Source organism: Montipora capricornis, chromosome 14, assembly GCF_036669925.1.
Source record: "Montipora capricornis isolate CH-2021 chromosome 14, ASM3666992v2, whole genome shotgun sequence".
NCBI classification, from domain to species: Eukaryota; Metazoa; Cnidaria; class Anthozoa; order Scleractinia; family Acroporidae; genus Montipora; species Montipora capricornis.
Window position 1 is genome coordinate 18836578 of NC_090896.1, and position 23432 is coordinate 18860009.

The 23432-nt window shown below is 40.2% G+C and overlaps 3 protein-coding genes across 3 annotated transcripts in view; 1 reads left to right on the forward strand and 2 right to left on the reverse strand.

Moving 5' to 3' along the window:
* Positions 1-2111: 2111 nt before the first annotated feature.
* The window catches only part of LOC138031577 (coiled-coil domain-containing protein 73-like), a 29545-nt gene continuing 8224 nt past the window's right edge, over positions 2112-23432 (forward strand). The window contains exons 1-5 of the mRNA XM_068879249.1: positions 2112-2334; positions 20469-20540; positions 20873-20908; positions 21011-21085; positions 22300-22338. Coding sequence (XP_068735350.1) covers positions 2326-2334; positions 20469-20540; positions 20873-20908; positions 21011-21085; positions 22300-22338 — 231 coding nt within the window. The 5' untranslated portion in view covers positions 2112-2325. The remainder of the gene's footprint in view (positions 2335-20468; positions 20541-20872; positions 20909-21010; positions 21086-22299; positions 22339-23432) is intronic.
* LOC138033310 (uncharacterized) lies at positions 3119-4561 on the reverse strand. The gene is made up of 2 exons (XM_068881068.1): positions 3803-4561; positions 3119-3376 (listed from the first exon to the last, which is right to left on the reverse strand). Exons 1-2 carry the CDS (start codon positions 4559-4561, stop codon positions 3119-3121), a joined length of 1017 nt encoding a protein of 338 aa, XP_068737169.1.
* Positions 12282-14837, reverse strand: LOC138032572 (uncharacterized). The gene has a single exon (XM_068880277.1). It carries the CDS (start codon positions 14175-14177, stop codon positions 12825-12827), a length of 1353 nt encoding a protein of 450 aa, XP_068736378.1. The 5' UTR covers positions 14178-14837; the 3' UTR covers positions 12282-12824.

Genomic DNA, 23432 nt, shown 5'->3' on the forward strand with positions numbered 1-23432 from the left:
GGAAGCGGGACACTATGCTGCGACGTCCTGCAAAACACGCTAGCGACCGATAGCAAAAACAAAACAAGTAGGCCAACAACAGGCAGGAACAGCTTACCACATCATTATCTGGTACATGAACAGGTTGAGCTGCAGGACCGGCAAGCGGCGCGGCAACGGCAGCGGGATGTTCGCCGCCATCAACATTCTGGGCGTCTTGAGCCTGGTTTTGAGCGGCCCCTGCTTGGGCTGGAGGTACGGCGAGTGCGTCTTGCAATTGCTGAAGATCAGGAACAACAGAAACTTGATTCGCCATGACGATTTCGGCGCAGCGATGAAGCGATAACAAAAAAAAACGCGAAAGGGAGAATTCGTAACACCGAAAAGACTGAATGAGCTATCGTGATAAGGGAGTGGCCTTATATAAGAGTTCCATAGCCCTGGGACACGTGAAGGATTGCTACGGACTGCACGCGGTATGCTAAGGTTACGTAATTAGCGTTCTAAGGCTATTGTGTGCGGAGCCCCTAGAGAGAATAATGTTGTATGTTTGTAGACCACCTTTGTAGTCCGGCAGTGTGGAAGTGCGCAGTCTAGAAGTCTGGAAGTCTGGCAATGTGGAAGTGTGGAAGTCTGGCAATGTGGAAGTGTGGAAGTCTGGCAATGTGGAAGTCTGGCAGTGTGGAAGTGTGGAAGTCTGGCAGTGTGGGTTAGGGTTCGTGTTCGGGTTAGGGTCACTACCACACTTCCACACTGCCAAACGTCCACACTTCCGCACTGCCAAACTTCCAAACTTCCACACTTCCACACTGCCAAACTTCCACACTTCCACACTGCCTCCACACTGCCAAACTTCCACACTTCCACACTGCCAAACTTCCATGTACTAATTATTTGTGAGCAAATTTCTCGAATTTGCATTCTTTTCTGATGACGCGTTGTGTGCTCCTCTACCCGAAGTAAAAGCCCCCTTTTTGCATCTGACGCAAGCAGGAGGCTTGAAAGGGTTTTCAGCTGAGTGCGCGTGCGTAAGCCACACACGCAATTCTAAAAGCTGCTCGCGTCAGCTCACGATTCAAAGTGGATCACCGGAAATAAAGAAATACCGCTAATTTCGCTCACAGTTCTTCTAATTCCTATACATATGGAAAATAAATAGACATCTCCTATTCACGAAAACTACGAAAATTGTACGCACACTGTTTAATGGTCACTTAAATCCGTTTGTGTTGTCCTGTAGCTTCACTCGCGCGTGCACTCGAATGAGCGGGTGACGCATGCGTTAACCCCCTCATTTTTCCGATTTTGCAACTTTACTCGCTTATATCTCTGCTTCCGGACGGTGAATTTTTTAAATTTTTTGCGTGTCAGCTTAGATTAATTTAAAACGTTTGTGTTTCAAATTAAAAAAAATTCTGTCTGTGAAAAAAGAAATTAGCGACACATTTCAAAAAAACTTATTCTTCTGAAATGATATGATATGATATTTTATGATATTTTATTATTTATGCACGGTAAAATCATCAGCTAAGATTACAAACAATGCTAAAATCTAAATTACAAAAGGTAAAATTTTAAAATGATTACAATAAAATACAATTAAACTATATTCATTCTAAAGCTGCTTTCCATGAATGCCTTGCTTTATACTAAAATATGTGTTTAATCAGATTTTTGAAAAGCCCAAGAGACTCTGCTTGTCTCGCTTTGAGGGGTAAGCTATTCCAGACAGTAGCACCTCTACAGCTGAAGCTGTTTCTATAATAATTTGTCAGCGGAAACGGAACATTAAGCTTTCTTTCAGAGTCTCTTAAACTATAAACAGATTCGCGGTTTGTAAATTTAGAACATAGATATTCCGGTGCTAGCCCCTAAAGACACTTATAGACCATTGTGGCCAGCGCAATTTGTTGCTGGCTAACTAGATTTTTCCAGCCTAAAATTTTGAATAGCTCGCTAGCATTTGCATCAAAATTAGAGAAGGTCAAAACTCTGGCTGCTCTATTTTGCAGTTTTTGTAATTTGTCATGTAACGTGATACCACAGTTTCCCCAGACAACATTGCAGTAGTCAAAGTGCGGTTGAAGTAAAGCGTGATAAATAGAGCGCAATGTCGTGTGAGGAACGAGATGCCTTATACGTTTGAGGGCTCCAATTCCAGAGGCTACTTTCTTTGTCAGTTTATCGACATGGCTACTCCAGTTAAGATTATTATCAATAAGCACGCCCAGGGATTTAGCAACAGAAACTTGAGTGATAGGAGCACCATTAATCTCGGGAATTGGAGGATTTGTGAGAGCATACAACCTCTGCCTTGATCCAATCAGCATAAATTCGGTTTTTGTCATGTTCAGGGTAAGTTTGTTTGCTATCAACCATTTTTTAACATTTTCTAGATCATGGTTAAGACTTGATTCTATGTCACCTGTATTGTCACCCGCATATGTTAGGTGGGTGTCATCTGCGTACATCCATGGCACACAATTCGTTAGACAGTTTGGCAGATCATTGATATATAGCAAAAACAACAATGGACCCAAAATAGTCCCTTGAGGGACGCCGCAACTTAGTGAGCAAGTTTTAGAAAGTGATCCATTAATGGAACACTTTTGAGTGCGGTTGTCCAAATAGGACTTAAACCAGTTGTAAGAAATGCCATGTATGCCGTAATTATTTAATTTAGATAAAAGGATCTCGTGATTAACCGTATCGAAAGCTTTTTTTAGGTCTAGGAAAACAACATCGTTTATTTTTCCTCGGTCAATGTTGTAAGCCCAAGTATCCGTAGCCCCAAGTAGAGCCGTAACGGTAGTATTAATAGAGCGGAAACCAGATTGGCATTTACATATTACGTTATGCTTTGTTAGGTACGCATATAATTGGTTATAAACTATTCTTTCCAACACTTTGGCTATAACCGGGATAACGGAAATTGGGCGGTAATTGTTTAGGTCATCACGTTCCCCTTGTTTGAATAGTGGAGTGACCCGTGCACACTTCCAGTCGTCTGGGAACACACCTACATTTAATGACTTATTGAAAATATAGCACAGCGGTTTGCAAATAAGATCCGCGCATTCGCGAATAAGTCGAGAGGAAATTTTGTCAAGGCCGACTGCCTTTGATCTTTTCAGTTTATTCAGCCATTCAGCAGTGAAAATACTTCATTTGTGGAGGTTGGGCGGAACTGAAACTCCTTATCCGTGCTAGTGAGGTAATTCAGATAGCTGTTGCCATCTGAAGAAGGAATATCACTAGCAAGTTTCGGGCCAATAGTAGCAAAAAAACGATTAAATTCGTGCGCTATTTCTGCTGGAGCTGTTATTGATTGCTCATTTACATTCAGTTGTTTCACAGACGTTTCCACGAAATTTCGGGAAGACAGCTCATTGATGATCTGCCAGGTTTTGCGGGAATCACCCTTATGCTCGTTTAGCATATTTTGATAATAAACTTGCTTCGCTAGCCTAGTCGCACTATTGACTTTGTTCCGCTGTCTTTTAAAGTGAACCCAATCATTAGGATTTTTTGATCTAATTGCTCTGAGTTTCAAAATATCTCGATCGTGCATCTGTTTTTTAAGCTCAGAAGTAATCCATGGGGAACCCCGCGCGCGAACACGAGTTGTTCTCAATGGAGCGTGCTTGTTAACAATAGCCAAAAAGGATTCCTTCCATTCATTCCACATATCATTTGGATTTGAAGAATTGTTTATGTGATCCCAATCTTGAGATGCAACATCGCTACGAAATTTATCACGGTTAAAACTTCGAAAATTCCTATAGGTTATATTAGTGTGACCCTTACTCTGTCCATTAATGGCTAATTTTCGATAGACATAGACCATGCTGTGATCGCTAATGCCAATATGACGCACACCTGAGCATAACACCTTGTCAGGACTGTTAGTAAAAATTAAATCAATCAATGTTGCAGAAGTTTCGGTTATTCTTGTTGGTTCAGTTATGAGTTGTTGAAGACCATAAACATCCGTGATAGTTAATAATTTGCGTGTATCGCTCTCAAACTGGGATGCGGCCATATTGCAATTTAGATCCCCTAAAAGGTAGAATTCAGTATTAAGGGAATCCAATTTCCCAATCAACTCTTCCAAATGTGAAAATATACTAACAAGCGAATTAGGTGGTCTATACCACGTAGCAACAATAAATGATTTAGAACGAGGTTTGCGTATTTCAATACAAAGGTTCTCAAGACTGCCCATGCAAAGATCGTTGCGCACCGAAAAGTTAATTGACTTTTTTACATAAAAGCAAACGCCCCCACCTCCATATGTAGTTCTATCACGTCTAACTATATCATAACCAGAGATACTGACCTCATTATCGGTGATGTATTCATTTAGTTTAGTCTCATTAATTGCGAGAACATCTATATCGTTACTTACGAGAAAGATCTTGAGTTCATCAAGATGAGTGGTCAATTTATTTATATTCAGCGAGGCCAGCTTAAAACCGCGTTTGGAGGGCAATACTCGAGAACGATCAATAGGATTTTGAGTCGGACTTCTCGATGACTCCTGACTGTTGCCTTCCAACGGCACGGCATTAATGGAAGGCATAGCAAAAGTTCAATGAGCTAGACCATGATAAAAATTCTTAAAAATACGCTTGTTACCTGCAAAATTCAGGTGTAGACCTCCACGGTTTAACCCCTTTTCGTTTATATTATTGTGTTCAATAAATCTCCAATCATTCTGACGGCAAAACTTCGTCAAGTGCTTGTTCACCTCTGAGACTTTATCATTAAGCTTGTTCTTTCGTGTTACAAGTCCTGAGACTATGACTTGAGCTTCGGAAGACCCCTCTATCTGTTTAGCGAGATCAACAATAGCTTCTGCAACTTCTTTAGATGTTTTGCCGTTTTTAGCCTTCAGATCGTTTGTACCTACATGTAGCACCACTTCATCAGGCTGGAGCTCTAAATTAGGCTTTAAGTAATCTCTCATGGCTTTGGTTGTGGCTCCAGAAAATGACTTTACCACCACTCGGTGCCCTACTGCTTTTGCTAATTTCTTACCGTGAATATCCTTGACCATGGAGTCCCCAATCAATAGGGTTGTAAACTTACTGCTGGCACTCCTCTCTCTGCCGACCTCACCGCGTAAATCATCGTTAGCAGAAGTTTCGCTTGGTTCACTAGGATTACTGCGAGACGACCTATATGACGCCCGTTGATGGTTTTGCCGTCGCTGGATGATTTTGTGTGTTGCTGCCTCTGTCTCTGTTGGATCATCTTGTGCATCACTAAGGATCTCAAATCTGTTACACGTCACGATATTATTCTGAGTTGACATTTTACGTTGGTTGCGTTTATTACACCCAACATTCGTGCCCGAGTTTTTCACTTGATAAAAACACTCGTTCGTCTCTTGCTGGTGATGAGAGTCTTCTTCGTTCTTTTCTTGTAAAATAAGCCTTAATGCAAGCCTTAGTGAGTCATTTTCCTGTTCCAATGATACAGCACGGTTTTCGAGAGACAAACATTTCTCCTCAAGTTCTTCGATAACTCTCTCTTTTTTGCATATAGATGATTCCAGTTTCTCACACCTCCCTTTGTATTCACAAAGTTCGGCGCTAACAGCAAATTCCTCTCGATTTTGGCAATTTATCGAGAGCAGATTAGAGTTGGCTTCTACCTTTTTCTGTAGAATAAGGAGGTCCTAGTTTTATACCTTCTATTTCAGCAACTAATTCAGTATTAGATCTCTCTTGACTGGAAAATACTGGTCCCGCTTCGGCTACCCTTGGTTGATTAGCATAAATGTCATTGGCTTCAAACAACAATGGATTAACTTGTTCCACCGTTGAAGAGACATTCGAGCCCGTTGAATCGGTTCTCCCTGCGTTATCTCGAACAAGTTTGGTCAAGCTGTCTTTTAAAACGGGTCCATCTCGCCCCTGGAAGGCGAGAGTGAGTTGCTTTTTACTGTACCAAGTAATAGTGAGGTTGTTGACAGAGCTTTTAAATTGTTTCGAATTTCCGCCGGGCGACGACCATTTGCCTTGTTGTTTCAAACCCTTCTCAACGAAATGTTTTAGGGATTCAAGATCACTAATCCACGTTAACTTGTCACCTTTGAGCTGAAGGTATTGTAAATAAGAGCCGTCGAAGTTAAGCGGGAGAGACTCGTTATCTGTCATCATGTTATTCAGTGCGAACTGAATGCGGGATGAAAAACTGACCTACAGATTTTGTTGAATTTTAAATATTTTAGAGATTATTTCTAACATCATCTGGTAACGCTGAATGGGAAGATTTCACCGTCCCAGTTTTTCAAAAAAGACTGATTTTAAGGCGTAAAGAAATGCCTTATATCGTTGCCATGGTAACGTTATTTTGGAGGAAAATGTGATGTGAGAAATCTATGATGGGTCTTGGCCAAATTTTGTCTGGATATGATTATCCTAACTGTGTGTAAAAACTATTTTTATTTGTTTGAAAAAAGGAGAAACTATTTCGAGCCTCCTTATAAATCTCCCAAAACCAACTTTTCCCTTCGCCTCATCCCCATGACCTAACGAGCTACTTAAAATTTTTTGGACATATGGCTTTATTATTGACATTTCATGCAGAATCTGGAAGAAGAAAACGAAGATCGTATTAAGTGCTTGATGACTGAGAAACACGAAATGGAGCGTACAAAGGTATTATGCAGTAACTTTACGGGACAAAGGCTCCCGACTAAGTGCCCAAGGAAACCTCTATGGACTCCTTCGTGGAATCAGCACTTTGTTGTCGGAAATACTGGCTTGTATCATATTATCTTGGACAAAAAAAAACATATCGCCTCCAAAAACTTAATGGTATTAAATTATTACGATAATGATAAAATGTATGAAGTGTAGACTAGACCAGTCTACTACGAAAATTAAAGACAACTAAATATTTTAAAATGTCGCCAACGACGGTTAATACTTTTTTCGCGCACAAATGTTTAAACAAATACAGGAACAGTTTTTACTTTTTCCAGCAAAATATGATGATCATAATGATAATAATAATAATAATAATAATAATAATAATAATAATAATAATAATAACAATAGTAAAAAAACACTACAACAAGTGAGGAAATTGAAAAAAGGGCACAGGAAGATGAACTGAAAAGAGAAAACAACATATAAGCGGAGCCGCGCGCGGAGCACCATTGTTAAGAAAATATGGTAACCCATCGACGCGAGTAAACTTGGGTTTATAGCCATGACGTCATCGAACGTCCGTCCGTACATACGTACAAACGTACGTAGGTACGTCCACCCCTCCATGTATGCCAATGTGACCAGTGTCATGCTAGTTTACAGCATACATCTTTGATATTGGACATCCACGTTTTGATCAATTAACACATGTCAAAACAAGGTATCCGATGACCAGTATCACGTGACCATATCGCGGGCTAGAGCTTAGAGCTTACCGAGGCCAGCTGATTTTTTTTTTAGTTGACCGCTGACCAGATACTGGTTTTCGATTGGATTGCAGGCTCAACCCAGGTTAAGTAACCTAAGCATAAACGAGGCTTCATTTTTCGCGCGCTTTCTGTGGCTGGACGCGGCTACGCGGCCATACTACATGAAATATAGTTCTTATACAGTCAACGCTTTTCCTGCTCAGGTGAAAAACGGAAGATGTTTTCTTTCTGCATTTGTCGCTGGTTTGAATCCAGTTTGACATATCAATTGGCGAAAGTAAAAGAAAAATGGTTGGAAGAGCTAAGATATTTGAAAGTAAAATTAGAAAGAATTAAAGCAAAGGATGGGAAGATAAGAGATAACAAAATGTTCAAAGACTTCTGAGGAAATTTCTACAGACGTATTAGTGAAAAACAAGAAAGAAAAGGAAAAGTTCCAGAGATGGAAAAGTTTGTGAGCTTTCGGGCCGGTTTGTGGGAAGATGAGAGCATAACACCACATAAAAAATAGAGAGAGTAGCACAAAAGATTAAGAAAAACGTCATGGGCATTGTAGAGAGAGAGAGAGATCACGGAAGAAAGATTAAAAAAGACGGTAAGGAAAAGGAAGAATTGGTCAACCGGAGATTGATGGAATACAAAATTACTGGTGGAAGAAATTTACTGGAGTAAGAAAGTCAATGGTGGCGAGTATGAATAGATGGATTGAAAACCGGGAGAAAATACCTAAATGGATAAAAGATGGAAGGACAGTGTTAATACCAAAAAGAGAAGACCTGGATAACGAGAGAAACTATAGCCCAATAACACGTCTAAATACCTGTTACAAGATCTTTATAGGAATGGTAGGTATCTACATGAAGAACACGAGGACAGGAATGACATATGGAACAGAAATCGACTGGGAACATGGTCTGGAGTTCTTGGGACAGTAGATCAGTTACTAATAGATATTTCTATATTGGATGAAGTGAGAGTGAAGAAGAGAAATCTAGCAGTTGCATTTTATGACTATCAGAAGGCCTAGACATGGTTAGACATGACTGGATGGAAAGAGTATAAAGATGGATGGGAAAACCGGATAAAGTAGTTAGAGTTTTGACAGTAATGATGGAAAGATGGAGAACAAGGTTAGGGGTTAATGATGGTGGGAATACAATAGTCATCAGATGGATAGATATCAAGAAAGGGTTTTCACAAGGGGATAGTCACTCGCCAGTAGGATTTTGTTTAACTGAAGTACCAATTGCTATGCTTTTGAATGAAACAAATGGTTACAGAAGAACAGGCGAAAGAGATATAAAAGAACTCACAACCTTTTTATTGTAATGTAATGTAATGTATTGACGATCTAAAGGTATATCAGGAGAACCATAAGAAATTAGATCAAATGAGATCATTGTGAAAGCAAGCATGGACACAGGTGCATGTTATGGAGTAAAGAAATGAGCAGAGGTAATCTTCAAAACGTAGTTACTAAAACAAGGAATAACCTGAAATGATCTAAAATTACCTAAAATGAGCTACAACGGTGTCTAAACTGAACTAAAATGAGCTACAAACAGTATCTAAAATGTCCAAAAATGAGCTACAAGAAGAACGAATGATTGCATTGGACCCAGAAAAGAACGAAGCTTATTAGCTTTTAGGATGTGAGCAAGGCACGGTGATAAAATTGATGTAAAGAAGGTAACTGAAAGAATAAAAAAGAAGTACGAAAGAGAACAAATGAACTAGTGGAAAGAAATTTAAACGACAAACATCTAACGCAAGCTATTAACACAAGCGTAATTCCAGTTGCAGGATATGTGTTACAGGTTCAAATTAAATTCAGGTCCATTTAAATCAAACTAGGTGAAAATAAATCAAACTAGGCAAATTTAAATCAAACTAGGTGAATTTAATTAACCTAGGTTATTTATCAACTGTTTGAAAAGGGATTTTCTTTATGAGGTGTGGTGTACTCTTTTCCTTTCTTTTCTTACTCCCTTTCTGTCTGTCCCTATCCCTCTCAACCTTCCATCCCCTGATCCATTTGTCATACCTAACACTACTTTATGTACTTTTAATCCATTCGACTCCAAAGTGTACATGAGAGAAAGAAATCGCTTTGAACTGGACTTACCAAGACTTGAACCAGGCACCTCTGACATAGTGAGTCCTTCGCCGTAACTAACCGCTAAACCACACAGGACTTGGAAAAGCGGTTGTCATTAATTTTAATAGCAAATACTTTTCTCCATATGCAAAAGTTTACTCGTGCGTAATGCGTGGCCCTGTACGGTTCGTAAAAGTTGTGTTGATTCAGAGATATTCTACAACCATTGGGTGAAGTTAAAGCTTCAAAAAAGACAAAAACAAGCAAACTAACCCTTTTTATTGACGACAACTTTTACAAAGATGCAGTGAAGTGGTTAGAAACACGCAATGAAGACACCAAGGACAGAAAAATCTGACAAGTCAAGACGTACCAATTATCAAAAGAAAAGGATGGAAACTGGAGGGTGGCAAAATATCATTCAAGAACGGAAAAGAAATTGTTCAAAAATATCAACTACACCAAGTTCTTTGCCAAACCCATTCGAATATTGCGGACAAAGGAAGAGACAAGCCCGGACAAGTATATCAAGCGAAACTACGAGTCAGTATCCCAAGAAGCAAACAACTCTTTGTGTCACTCTGCTCAATACAGGAAGAACAAAAGTCGATCACCAGCAGGCAAAAACAGCCTGTCCTAGTCTCTATTCAAGCAAGAGGATTCCTAAAACATTTGCAAACGATCCTAATGGACCTTAGAAACTTACCATGTACATGTTCATGTCATCGCAAACACAATTGGCGTTGTGCATTGAAAAATAGGCAAGCTGAAGATGTATTGGAATGGCTATCTCAATTTTGCTGGCAATTTGGATGCGCTCAGAAAATACACACTGACAATGCACAAGAATTTAAGAATTCTCTGATGTCCCAATTCTGCAAGAACAACGTCATCACTCAGCTCCCAGAAAACCATCAACTCAAAGTTTGGTGGAAAGAAACAATCAAACAATAAAGCAAAACATCGTCAGAAATATTAAAAAATATCAAATCCAAATCATTACCGTCAGGTACTAAGGGAAGCTGCTTACAAAAAGAACTTTATGGAACATGAAGCAGCAAAACAAACACCGTATGAATTGGTATTTGGCATACCACCATGGAAAGAAACCAAAAGTAATCCAGATATGAAACATGATCAACATTCTACCACGGAAGACGAAGAAGAAGGAGAAGAAGAAGATGTGGATTCAGAACCTGCACATAAACGTGCTTGTTATTCACTTATCAAGTCAACAAGGAAATAAAGACAACTCAACAGGAAAATGCAAGAAACACACAAAGACAATACAACAACAAAATGACGACAAGAAATCCCAATACTAAGTCAACAACTTTGTCAAAATAAAAATTAATAAAGTGGACAAAAGTCCCCATACACCCAAACACACTTCTTAGGAAAGTAATTGAAAAAGAACATGGATTTATGAAGGTTGTAACCAAATTTGGAATTATTGACACTTGGATTGCACCAAACAGACTAAAAATTACTGAACACATGAATGTGTCATTAGACAGAACTAAAACAATTTCACTGCCGCATGCAAAAAAGCACTTGACCAGTGACACACGTACAAGAGGTGTAAAAACAAGGAAAAGACTTCACTCATTGTTCAACTACATACAAGTAATGACTGTTTAATAAAGGTTACAAACTTTGTGAACTACCAGGAAAAAAAACTTTGAATTTGATCGTTCAAGTTCTTATAACTGCAAAGGGGTTTATACTGAACTAAATTTGTACAAGTAACTCATTGTACATCATTCAATAATCTACCTTATCAAAATTTTCGAATGTCTTTTTCCTTGCAAAAATCAGAAAAATAAAACAAAGTTACTTAAAGGTAATTCTTATTAAACAAGGTTTTGTTTTTCTGCTGCTCTGAGATAAAAAAAAAAGCAGAATTGGTTACCATGCACAGTATGCCTAAGCCCAACCTTAATGCTAACCATTTAAAATCAGTGCTGAGACTTAATAACAACCAAAGGCGTTTTTACAGACTAACTCATAAAAAAACGTACTCTAACCACACCCCCTTAACTCCAGCACCTATTTACTTACCAAAATACGCGTACTTGCTAACAATTGATGAACTTTTTGTTGATGTTTCCTACTTTCAATTTCAACCTAGTTTAAAATTAAATTCACCTAGGTTGAAATCTTTTCAAGCGGAATTTCAACTTTACCTGTAACATATATAATGAATGTTTGCCATCTTGGGAAAGGAGATATAGGAAGTCTGCACAAAATGGTGAAAGACGAATTAAGACAAGCTAACTAACATGGGAAACAAGCAAGTGATGAGATATTATGTACAGAAAGGAAAGAAGGTGGAAGAGGGTTAAATGAGAGCTTTAAAGATGTGTACAAAGAGACAAGAGCAAGAGTAGCATGCTATTTGGCAATAGGAAATAATGAATGGTTAAGTAAAGCTTGGGAGGATGAATATGATAAGGAACAACGGCCGTTAAAGACAAAAGCGGAAGAGATTATCAGAGCATGTAGAAAAAAGAATTAACTGAAGAGAGTGTAGTGTAACGTGAAGTGCTATATTTCTATCCCATATGAACCATGTGAGCCTTAGCCCTACTGATGGAACTGGGCCCACACAAGGACAGAGAAAAACTCTGACCAAGGTGGGAATTGAACCCACGACCTTCGGGCCAGATCTCCGCCGCTCTACCGACTGAGCTACAAGGTCAGACGGGGGCAGGCCGTGGGAACTGAAGATGTTAAAGTCACGGCAATTAACATGTGATGCGCAAGAGAACTAAGACGATCCACTACCGAAGAACACTCGCAATCGTATAACTGATAATGTTTTTTATTCGATCTGAAATTAAAATGTACAATGTATTCTAATTAACTAAATCAATTGGTAATAAAGAAATGAAACGAGCGAAGCGGGAATAACCGATAAAAACTTTTAACAATCATTATACCATGCGGCCACTGTTCGTCAATATCCAAAACTTATGAAATCCATATCAAACTAACAAAACTGAAATGATTGATAACATTACAACAGCGATCATAAACTTACTTCTATGGCGAGTTTTCTTAATTTTCCTTGATCGGGATAACCATAAAACAGTGTAACAGGTAAGTAGTAAATCACATGAAACATGTCCAATTCAGATATCTGGTAAAAACTGAACTGCTTAATTAAAGTTGAGGTTTATCTACTATTTCAGTTTCCTGTTGGGCGTGTACGAGGCTACCGCAAATTCCTTAACTATGAATTCCTTACATAGTTCAAACACTACGTTAACATTCTCCGCCCCGATGAGGGCAGTGTCCTCATCCTAAACTACATCAGTCCTCGTATCCTTCGGCGGGGTATATGATCACAATCTTTGTGATAGGTCTTTTATACTCCGAGGTTGCCGTCTTGATCTTTACATTTCGAACTCTGCCATCCCTTCCTGGGTAAACATTAATGATTCTTCCGATGGTCCAGTTTCCACGAACAGAGTTGGAATCTTCCATGATGACTATGTCATCCACTCTCACAGTGCGCTTTTCAGCGTTCCACTTCTTTCTAGGGACCAACGACGGGAACACGTCTCGGGTCCAACGTCTCCAGAAGGTGTCTACTATCTTCTGTACGAATTCGACTCTATGCTGTGGGTTCCTGGTCTCTCTGAACGGTCCTTGTGGTACCATTGAGGTAGCTCGTCCAAGGAGCATGTCGTTTGGACACAGATACGAGCCGTCATCCGGGTCGTTAGGAACTCTACCAATGGGGCGTTGATTCATCAGGTTAGCGACTTCCAATAAACAGGTGTATAGTTCAAATGGCGTCAGGATTTGTTCACCAATTGCTTTCTTTAGGGCTTTCTTGGCGCCTTTAACTAATGCTTCTGCGCAGCCATTTTGATGTGGTGCTCCGGGCGTAGTAAACTGCCATCTCATTCCTTTCTCGGCGCTAAATTCTTTTAGCTCTTTGTGATTCCACCCCTGGATCATCTGTCTGAGTTCACGTTCTGCGCCCACAAGTTGAGAACCGTTATCACTCATCATCAGCGCAGGCTGTCCTCTGATGGTGAAGAATCGTCTCAGCGTCTGCATAAATTCAACGGTAGAATAATCTACTGCCAGCTCCAGATGTACAGCTCTCGTGTTCATGCAGGTAAAGATTACTCCATAATGCTTGGTGGCTGTTTTCCGGCTTATCGTCACTTTGAATGGTCCAAAGTAATCACATGCTGTATGATGAAATGGGGGCGTGAACGGTTCCAGGCGAGTTCTGGGCAGGTCAGCCATAAGTTGTGTTTCAGTTCTTGCTTCAATTTCTCTGCAGCACACGCATCGGAACTTTACGGACTTGGCCAAATCATGAGCTCTTATGATCCAAAACTTTGTCCTTATCTTCGCTACTGTGGTTGCTACACCAGCGTGTCCAATTTGATGGAAGTGTCGAGTTATCAGAAAAGATATCCAGTGGTCCCGGGGAAGCATAGCAGGGTGTTTGGTTTCATAAGAAACTAAGGCTTCATCTACTCGACCTCCAACTCTGATTATTCCGTTTTCGTCTGTAAACGGGCTCAGCTGTTGGAGCTCTCCCCTCTTCAGGCGGTCTTGGAGGGTTTTCTGGCTTTCTTTGACCCAGTACCTCTCGGCTTTCTCCAGTTCTTGCGGCGCCAATGGTTCACGGCTCAATTGCATCTGCTGTCCGGGGGTTTCGGGTAATTTCTTTGCTTGACATCGGGTACGTAGATTCCTGATGAATCTAAATACATAGGCGCTTGTCCTGACAAGTTTTCTCCAGTTTGAGAACTTCTTACAGTCGATAACTTCAAGGGAACCGGTGAGCAGAATGGCTTGAGTTTTACGGCGTTCCTTGTCTACTTCGTTCAGGTCAGCTGTTGAGTTTTCTTGAGGCCACTCCTCCTCGGGCAGTCGTAAGAATTCTGGTCCCTGCTTCCATCTGCCAATCAGTCGTTGTGCCGGTATGCCACGAGAGACGTCATCAGCGACATTTAACTCTCCAGGGACATGTCTCCACTGAGACGGATCAGAATTGCTTTGAATTTCTGCGACTCGGGCGGACACAAACGGTTTGAACCCTCTCGCTTGACTGCGAATCCATGACAATACGATGTTGCTGTCTGAGAAGAATACGACTTTCTCAAATTGCAGTCTTGACTCTTCTGCTATGGACTGATATAGCCGGGTTGCTAGTACTGCTGCTTGTAGTTCTAGGCGGGGTATGGTCAACGGTTTCAGTGGGGCTACTCTTGATTTGGCGGCTATGAATCGTGTGTCATACTCATTGCTCTCGGTTCGCCATCTGATGTAGGCACAAGTTCCAAAGGCTTCGTTGGATGCGTCAGAAAAGATACAGAGTATTGGAAGTGCAATCGCGTCCGCTGGGGAGAGGGATCTTTCAAAGGTCACGTGATTCAAGTCTCCCATTTCTTGGAAGAAACGAATCCATTCTTCCCGTGATGCTGAAGGCAGCTCTTGATCCCATTCTAAGCCTTGTTGCCACAGACGCTGCATTCCGACTTTAGCGCGAACTAGAAAGGCTGCTGCGAATCCAACTGGATCAAATATTCGAGCAATCTGGCTGAGTACTGTTCTCTTGGTCAGAGTAATGTCGTTAGGCGGGTTAACGTTGAACAGGAGCATGTCTTTGGCGTGATTCCAAACAGTTCCTAGTATCTTTTCTTGTGTTTGGCCTTGCAGCAATTTCATTTCAGGATTCTCTTGTCTGATAATTTCATTCTCTAAAGACTGGTTTGATAGCCATCCCTTGACTTGAAATCCACCTTTCAGCAATACTTCATCCAGCTCAGTTATCAGTCGCTTGGCTTTTTGAACGGAATGGACTGAATCACAAATGTCGTCCATGTAGGTGTTGTTCTTTAATACCTGGGCAGCTTCGGGATACGAATCCTTTGCTTGATCTGCGGTTTTTCTCAGAGCGATCTGTGCCATAGCAGGTGCAGGCTTATCTCCAAACGTCAGCACCGTCTTTACATAAACATCAGGCTCTCGATTAGTTTCCATGTTTCTCCAAAGATATCGGTGTACTTGCTGATCCTGCTCGGGGATAAGAACCCTGTGATACATCTTTGAAATATCTCCGGTTATAGCTACTTCATTTTCTCTGAATCGTAAGGTGACTCCAAAAAGGCTGTTTAGCAGGTCAGGCCCTTTTATCCAGTAATCATTTAGTCGGTGACCTTGAAATGAAGCAGATGAGTTGAAGACTATGCGGATGGGCGTTGTCTTTTCGGGTCTCACTATCTCGTGGTGGGCAATGTAATGGATTGGTCCCTTGTATGTCTCCAATTCCTGCTTTGTGAGCTTGCGTGCAAACTGCATCTCTGTCATTTCCATCATTTGTCTGTCATAGGCGGCTGCATGCTCCGGTGTTTTTGACAGGCGGCTCTCAATTGCTTCCAGTTTCTTCTTAGCTTGTGTTTCATTGTTTGGCAGTTCCTTCGGGTCTCGTTTCCATGGGTAGGGTATTAGCCACTGGTGTCCAATCCTTTGACAGGAGTCTTCAATAATTTTCAATTCTCTGCGTTCTACGGGACTTAACTTGTCAGCTTCACATTCACAAGGCTTGGCAGCGACTCCCATTGTTTCTGTTGTCCAAAAGTCAGTCATGTCTATAGGCGTGGGGACGTTTACGCTAAAGACGCGGTTCACTTGTTCATGTTTTCCGGATGTGGCTCCAAATATTACCCAGCCAAGGGGGGACTGTCTTGCTATAAGGTTAGCAGCTTCCCTGGTCTCACCTGTATGCAGTTTTGGGTGGTCAATGCCAACGAGTAGGTCAACCGGGCCATTTTTTCGAAGGATTTCCTCTTTTCCGAGGCCAAAAATTCCAGCAACGTGACTGAGCTTTATTTCGGTAATGTCACTGCTTATACACGGGATGCCCACGGCTGTAACAGTATGGATAACATTTCGGCTCACCAGTGATCGGATGCGAACACGGAATAGCTTCGTTATCAATTCTTCTTCCTCCCCTCCAACTTTAGCTATGGTGATGGTGACTTCCTTTCCCTTAAGACCGAGTTCGTCTGCTACTGACAACTTGATTAAGCTGACCTGAGCACCAGAGTCCAGGAGCAGGTTTCCTTGCCTTTTGACATTTTCAGATCCCAGAATTTCCACAAGAATGACTGGAAGAATTGCCTGTTTGCTGCCCGCAACGGATGAAACTGTTAAGGCTGTAGCGGAATTCGTTACATTGGCACCGTGTAACAATGGGTGGTGAAAGTATTTGCACTGACTTCCGTTAAATGACTCACTACATTGGCGTCTGCGGGAACAGTTGGAAACATTATGATCACGACCAGCTCTTTTCAGACAACTGAAGCAACTATGGTTCTCCTTGACGGCCTTGAGACGGTCGCTGGGGGACATTGACATAAATTTCTGGCACTGGTCCGTCCAGTGGGTTGACACCTTACACAACCAGCACTTGTGGTTTGCTGTCCCTTTTTTCTCAAATGCTGATATCTGATTGACGTTTAGGTGCTTAGAACTTCTCAGCGGTGCCGTGGCTCTCATTCTAGATTTCATTTCGGATGTCATCCAGGACATTAACGCTTCCAGTGTGGCGTGACATTTTGTGGTTTCTAAGAAACGTGACCAAACTTTGCGGTCGTCGGAACACATTTTTTGTTCAATAATCGCCAACATGTGATTATTGTCCATGTCATTTTGCCGCCCAACTTCCGAAAGGGTGTTGAAACTTCGTCTCACGAGGTGCACTAAGTCACAAAAACGGGCGTCTTCCCCGTCACGCAAAGGCTTAAATCGGGCGATATCTTGCGTGATAGTGTCAGCAACAAATCGTGGGTCTCCATAGATTGATTCCAGATGCTCCCATGCGGCATCGTAGTCCTGGCCAATTCCTTTTATTAATTCCAAAGGCTTTCCATTCAAGCTTGCTCTTAGAATGGTAATCGAATCACGTTTACTGTATCGTGCCTCCACCAGATGTTTGAAATCCGCTTTGAAGATCGCGAATTCCCTGACGTCGCCTGAGAACTTTGGCATTTTTGGTTTTTCCATCCGGAAAGCTGATTGCGTGCTGTCTCCATTTACGTTGACAGGCGGTGTGTCTGTAATGTCATTAGTCATTACGTTATCAGTAGCTTGCACATTATCGACGATAGAATTCTGTATCTCGGGTGCATGTTCTTGAGAAGACTGATGACTGGAAGATGAAATTGCAGTTTTTCCTTTCTGGTTAATTGTGTTTTCAGTGTGAATTTCTTCATGGCTGATAACATTTTCCGTTGTTTTTTCCGTTGCGCTGGCAGTGACAGAAGTTCCTGCGATGCTCTTTTCGTGTGAGCTTTGACTTAAGACTAATTGTTCCTTTAAAAAATCTTCTGTGTCGGTTGAAAGCTTTAGGTATGTTTCCTGACATTCTTCCATCCATGATTCTTCGTGCTCGAATTGCTCGTCGTCTTCGAGAAGCAGTAAGAATTCCTCGTGTTTTGATACTAGATCTTCGAATGCCAGTTCATATTTTTTCAGTTCCTTTCTGATTTCTTCCGCTGGCCGATTTGCAGATAATTTATGACAAACAACTTTTCCTTGACGGGTTAGCGCTCCCTTACAGTTTCTCCGTTTTATCTTGGCCTGCTTGATAGCGTTTTCTCGTGCTTCAGACATTGTTTATCGTCTTGAACTCGTTACGAACCTTGGTTAACAAGAAATCGAATGATGATGCGCAAGAGAACTAAGACGATCCACTACCGAAGAACACTCGCAATCGTATAACTGATAATGTTTTTTATTCGATCTGAAATTAAAATGTACAATGTATTCTAATTAACTAAATCAATTGGTAATAAAGAAATGAAACGAGCGAAGCGGGAATAACCGATAAAAACTTTTAACAATCATTATACCATGCGGCCACTGTTCGTCAATATCCAAAACTTATGAAATCCATATCAAACTAACAAAACTGAAATGATTGATAACATTACAACAGCGATCATAAACTTACTTCTATGGCGAGTTTTCTTAATTTTCCTTGATCGGGATAACCATAAAACAGTGTAACAGGTAAGCAGTAAATCACATGAAACATGTCCAATTCAGATATCTGGTAAAAACTGAACTGCTTAATTAAAGTTGAGGTTTATCTACTATTTCAGTTTCCTGTTGGGCGTGTACGAGGCTACCGCAAATTCCTTAACTATGAATTCCTTACATAGTTCAAACACTACGTTAACAACATGCACAAGTACAAGGAAAGGTTACGTTTATACAAACGTTGGCCGTGTAGCACTTATATTTTAAACAGAATTAACTGAAGAGAGTTCACTTCACGTTACACTACACTCTCTTCAGTTAATTCTGTTTAAAATATAAGTGCTACACGGCCAACGTTTGTATAAACGTAACCTTTCCTTGTACATGTAGAAAAGAGGTTAAGTTCGAAAAAGGATATATTAAATTAGAAGAGGAGAGATATGAAAACTGGAAAGAAATATAGAGAAAGCTGAAGAACATAGTTAAAGAAGGAACAAAGGAGCTAAGAAGAAACAGATTTGATGAAATGATAATGCAAAGTGAGATAGTATAAGGATATACATAGGAAGATTAATGGACGGCTGGAATGCAACGCTGATCCAAAAAAGACAGCAGCAATTTTCAATATGCAGGAGCAAATGATAGATTGCAGATTGTGCGTTGAACAGAAGGAAACCTTGCAACATCTCTTGTTAGGATGCAAGAAGTTAGCCGCAATTGAGTACGTTAGAAGACATGACAATGCACTAAAGATTATGGCAGTGGAATGGGGAAAGAAAGAAGGATTATTACCGGAAAAGACAAGGTGGTATGACGAAAGGTGGCGAAAGGGACACGTCATAGAGAAATATGGGAAGAAAATATCATGGGATTGGGAGCACAAGATGAAAACTCATTGCAAGGTCAGGAGACCGGGTTTAACATTAGAAGATAAACGAAAGAGAAGAAATGAAAAGATTCAAAAATATCAAATTTTGAATTATTTTTTTACAAACCCTAAGCATGAGTAACACAGGATGAGGAAAGAATAGGACCAATTATATGAAACTTATACAGAGACTTGTATATTTATTGGCTAAAGTAGGAAGTAATAATAAATATGATTTATCACTGACTTGTATGTGGAGGTGCCACGCGCAATTTATTTGAATATTTTTGTTTATTGTTTGTACCTCCTTGTTTTATTATTATTATTTTAATTTTCTTCGGAGATTTTTTTTATTTTCTCAGAGTTTCATCTTACACTGTTAACCACTTTTCAATAGAAAATAATGGTTACTGGCTGCGTTTTCGAGATACAAGCATTCAAAGACAAAATACCGGGTGTATTTAGATTGCTCAACTCTTTTGCTACGGTACCACACTACCTCACAATATTGAGCGCATTTTACTAATGAATAATAGTTATTTCATATGGTACCATAACATAGCTGTTCCGTTATACAGTGTTGTGGAATCATTCCTTCTAGGTAGTACTGCTTCTCCGGTTGAAAGTGTTGAAATTTGCTTGAGCTACCTTAAAGGAAACGAGGTGCTACATCGGTGTAAGTTAAACACAAAGTTGGTATTATTCGGTTATAGTAGCCATCGTATGTAATTCTTCGAGAACTAACAATCCCGCCACGCGATTGGCCCGAAATCAGATCATGTTATTTTCAACAGTCCAAATGTGATTTTCATTGCAGGCGGTGACTTACCACTGTGACAAAGAACCAAAGTTCAAATCAGGCGCTTTTAACTGTAATTCAGTTGGCAGTAACTGTATTAGGCCTGCAGCCGATATCAGGAAACTCTCCCACCAATTCTTTTCTTTGGCAAACTAAGACGACGATTTTCGAAAACGATATTTCGCAACTAAGGTGTTTATTTTATTCCTAATGGCACTGTGTTCTTTTCGTTGCATGCCCTTTAAGGGGCCTTTTGTTGTTTGCTCTTATTTAGGAAGAGGTGATATCAAGAAATGGTGCTGTACTCAAACAACATGTACAGAACGAACTAGATATGAAAAAGAAGGTAAACGCCATGAATATTTAAGAGACAAAACACCTTGACGGAAAGCTTCCTTTTTACAATAGTCTTATCATTGTGGAAACAATCGTAAGATTTTGTTGCTTCATCTTTTGCCAGCCGCAGTAGACAACGATTGTTGATTTGCCCAACGAATAGACGAGTAGACAACAAATAGATTTTGTTGGCTTTTTTTGTTGGCTTTTTATTCTTTTAAAGTGCAAAAGTGTTTCGGGTTATTTTCATTTACATTTATAGACATTTTAATGCCACTCTTATAAACCGCCTTGAAGTTAAGATGAGTGCGCAATACGAATTATTATTATTAATTTCCGCAGCATGAGGATCGCCTGAAGCAATATGAAGATGAGAAGGTGAGACTCTCTAAGCTTTCTTGACCACTGTTTTTTCTTGCTCCTATACCCTTTTTTGACTATCTTGCGCAACTAATTATACGTGCTTTAAAAAAATATTAGGCCAAACAGGCTGTAGTAGCAGAGTGCACTGAGAAAGAGCTAAGGATCCTAAAGGATGAGATGAGAGCTCTTCACGTAAGTACTGATGTCATTGGTTATTTGCGCGCAAATCCTGTACTTAAGCACCGGGATTATTCAGTTCACACTGAATTTTTTTTTCAAATCCTCTTCATTTCCCAGGTGTTTTTACGGCTCCTCAAACTTGGTCTGATTCTTATATATAGGAACTCTTGGTTGGCTCTCTTGGTTAAAGCCTTAGCTGCTTTTTTGGTCAGCAGCTTTAGCTACATATGGAATGCAAATTTCTCAAAACTGCATAAATTGCATGAATTGCGCCTGAAATGAAATAAGATTTTGACTTATTTAGTGTTAAGTTAATCACTCAGAAAGTTTATCCCAATTTCGTACTGACAAAAATTTGTAAACATACAGATAAGTGTTATTCGCCAGCCAGGTCATGGATAACACCCCAGGCCACAGGCCGAGGGCGGTGTTCAAGACAAGGGCCACAGTCTTTTTCCTATTCAGTCCGATCTAGGCTGCTGAATAACATTTTTGTTTTAATTAAACTTAAGAAAATGCTTGCAAAAAAAATAACCGACAATCTAGGGCTGTAATCGCGGCAAGACTCCCGAACAATTTCAAACGAGTAGGTAGTATATAAAACAGGGCTTCAAGTCAAATGAAAGAAAGCGGCTTATGATGGTTGAGACCACACTCGGCCTTTTACAAGAGTTAACTGCATTTAACTGTAATAACAGAGGGCAAACAAAGTTTACTATGGTAAGTTTAGATAGACACATGATAAACAATGTTTTTTTCAGGTTGGCTGAGCATAGTAAACTTTAATTTCATCCTGCCACCGTTGTTATCGTAACAGACCAAATGTACGTTTACTAGAGTAAAGTGCATGAAAGTAAGCGGTCACTCTCAAAATGTTTACGGTAGTAAACTTCACGTTACTATCACGGCAAAATAGCTTAAGTGTGACCTCAACCAATGAAGGTAACTATATTTAAAGTTTATGAGAACATTGCAAGGTAGCATGCAGGGGATGTTATCTTAGACTCACCGCGCGAAGATACTGCCTGCTGTGAAAAAATCCGAAAGAAAAAGAGAAATTAAAAATGAAAAAATGCGAAAATCTACCCGCTCCCAGAACCAATCAGACTACAGGACTTGTTGAATACCGCCCGCTCACGCAATGGAAAAACAATTTACAGTATTTTTAGTATTTCTAAAGATACATGATGTGTGCAAGCATTTCATCATTTTTTTAAATATTGCAGCTGATGAAGTACAGCCTTGAAAAGAAGATTAAAGAGCAGGTGAGATCAATTTAAATTTCGGTCCTTTTGACTCTATAGAGTCAACGATAGAGGATCCAGTGGTTAGGGCTAGGATATTTTGCACGAGATTGCGTCAAGATTCAAACCTTTCAGTTGACCACTTGCTGGTTTTCCGTCCCGAACTCAACTCTACCGCGCTTCCTCCGACCAGTCGAGATTCTTAGTTGTGCTCTGTTCAGTTTATTTGTCTCTTTGAGATTAGTAAATCGAGGTGCCAGTAAATTAGTTTGATAGCTAAGAGCACTTCCATTAGTGCAATTTTTTGATAATATATCTTCTGAATGAAAAACGAAACAAGACGCCTACAAGGGCGTATCCTTGGAATCCGCAAACAGTTAACACAAATTGTCCAGTTACAGTGAACTTCAACTACAGGTAAACTTCGGAAAATGTTGAGAGATTACCAGAAAGATAAATCTGTAATATAACTTTAAGTTGTTTGTCGTAAAAACTCATTATTAATGTTACTAAATTTGCTAATGCAAACAACGAAGCCCTGTTAGAGGGTTATCAGGTTACGGGATTTTTTATTTATTATTATCGTTTTTTTTTAAGGGGGCTTTATTCAAACCCTATAGTTTTACTGACTTCCTCAACTCCGTTCATCCAAAAATTACAAGATCAGCCTTAAACCATTGAAAAAACTAATCCTGGATTAAGGTAAGCGCCTTTCAAACAACCGGGCCCTGTATTTGAAGTCCGGTTCCGTAATCCCCTGGTTTAGTTCCTTGCAAACTGTTTAAATCTGCCGTGGCGAAGACAAGAAGACAACATCTCAGACTCCACTTCTCTTAATGCTCAAAAATCTAAAATTCCGTAATTGCGTGTTCTATAATAAGTCCAGTGCGGGTTCAAATCGACGAAACTCTATCATCGATTCAAAACTCATCAAAAGCTACAAGTAGTAAATAGTTCTCGGAAACTACAAAAGTACGCGATGATTCTACAATCGAGCTGAACAAAAAATTATCGGAAACGAAATATCCCAAAAAATCCCAGTGATCGCTTCTCGAGAGAACAGACAAACAGTCGAAACTGTTCTGTGCCTGCCCCTTCGTCACTAAAAAAAGTAC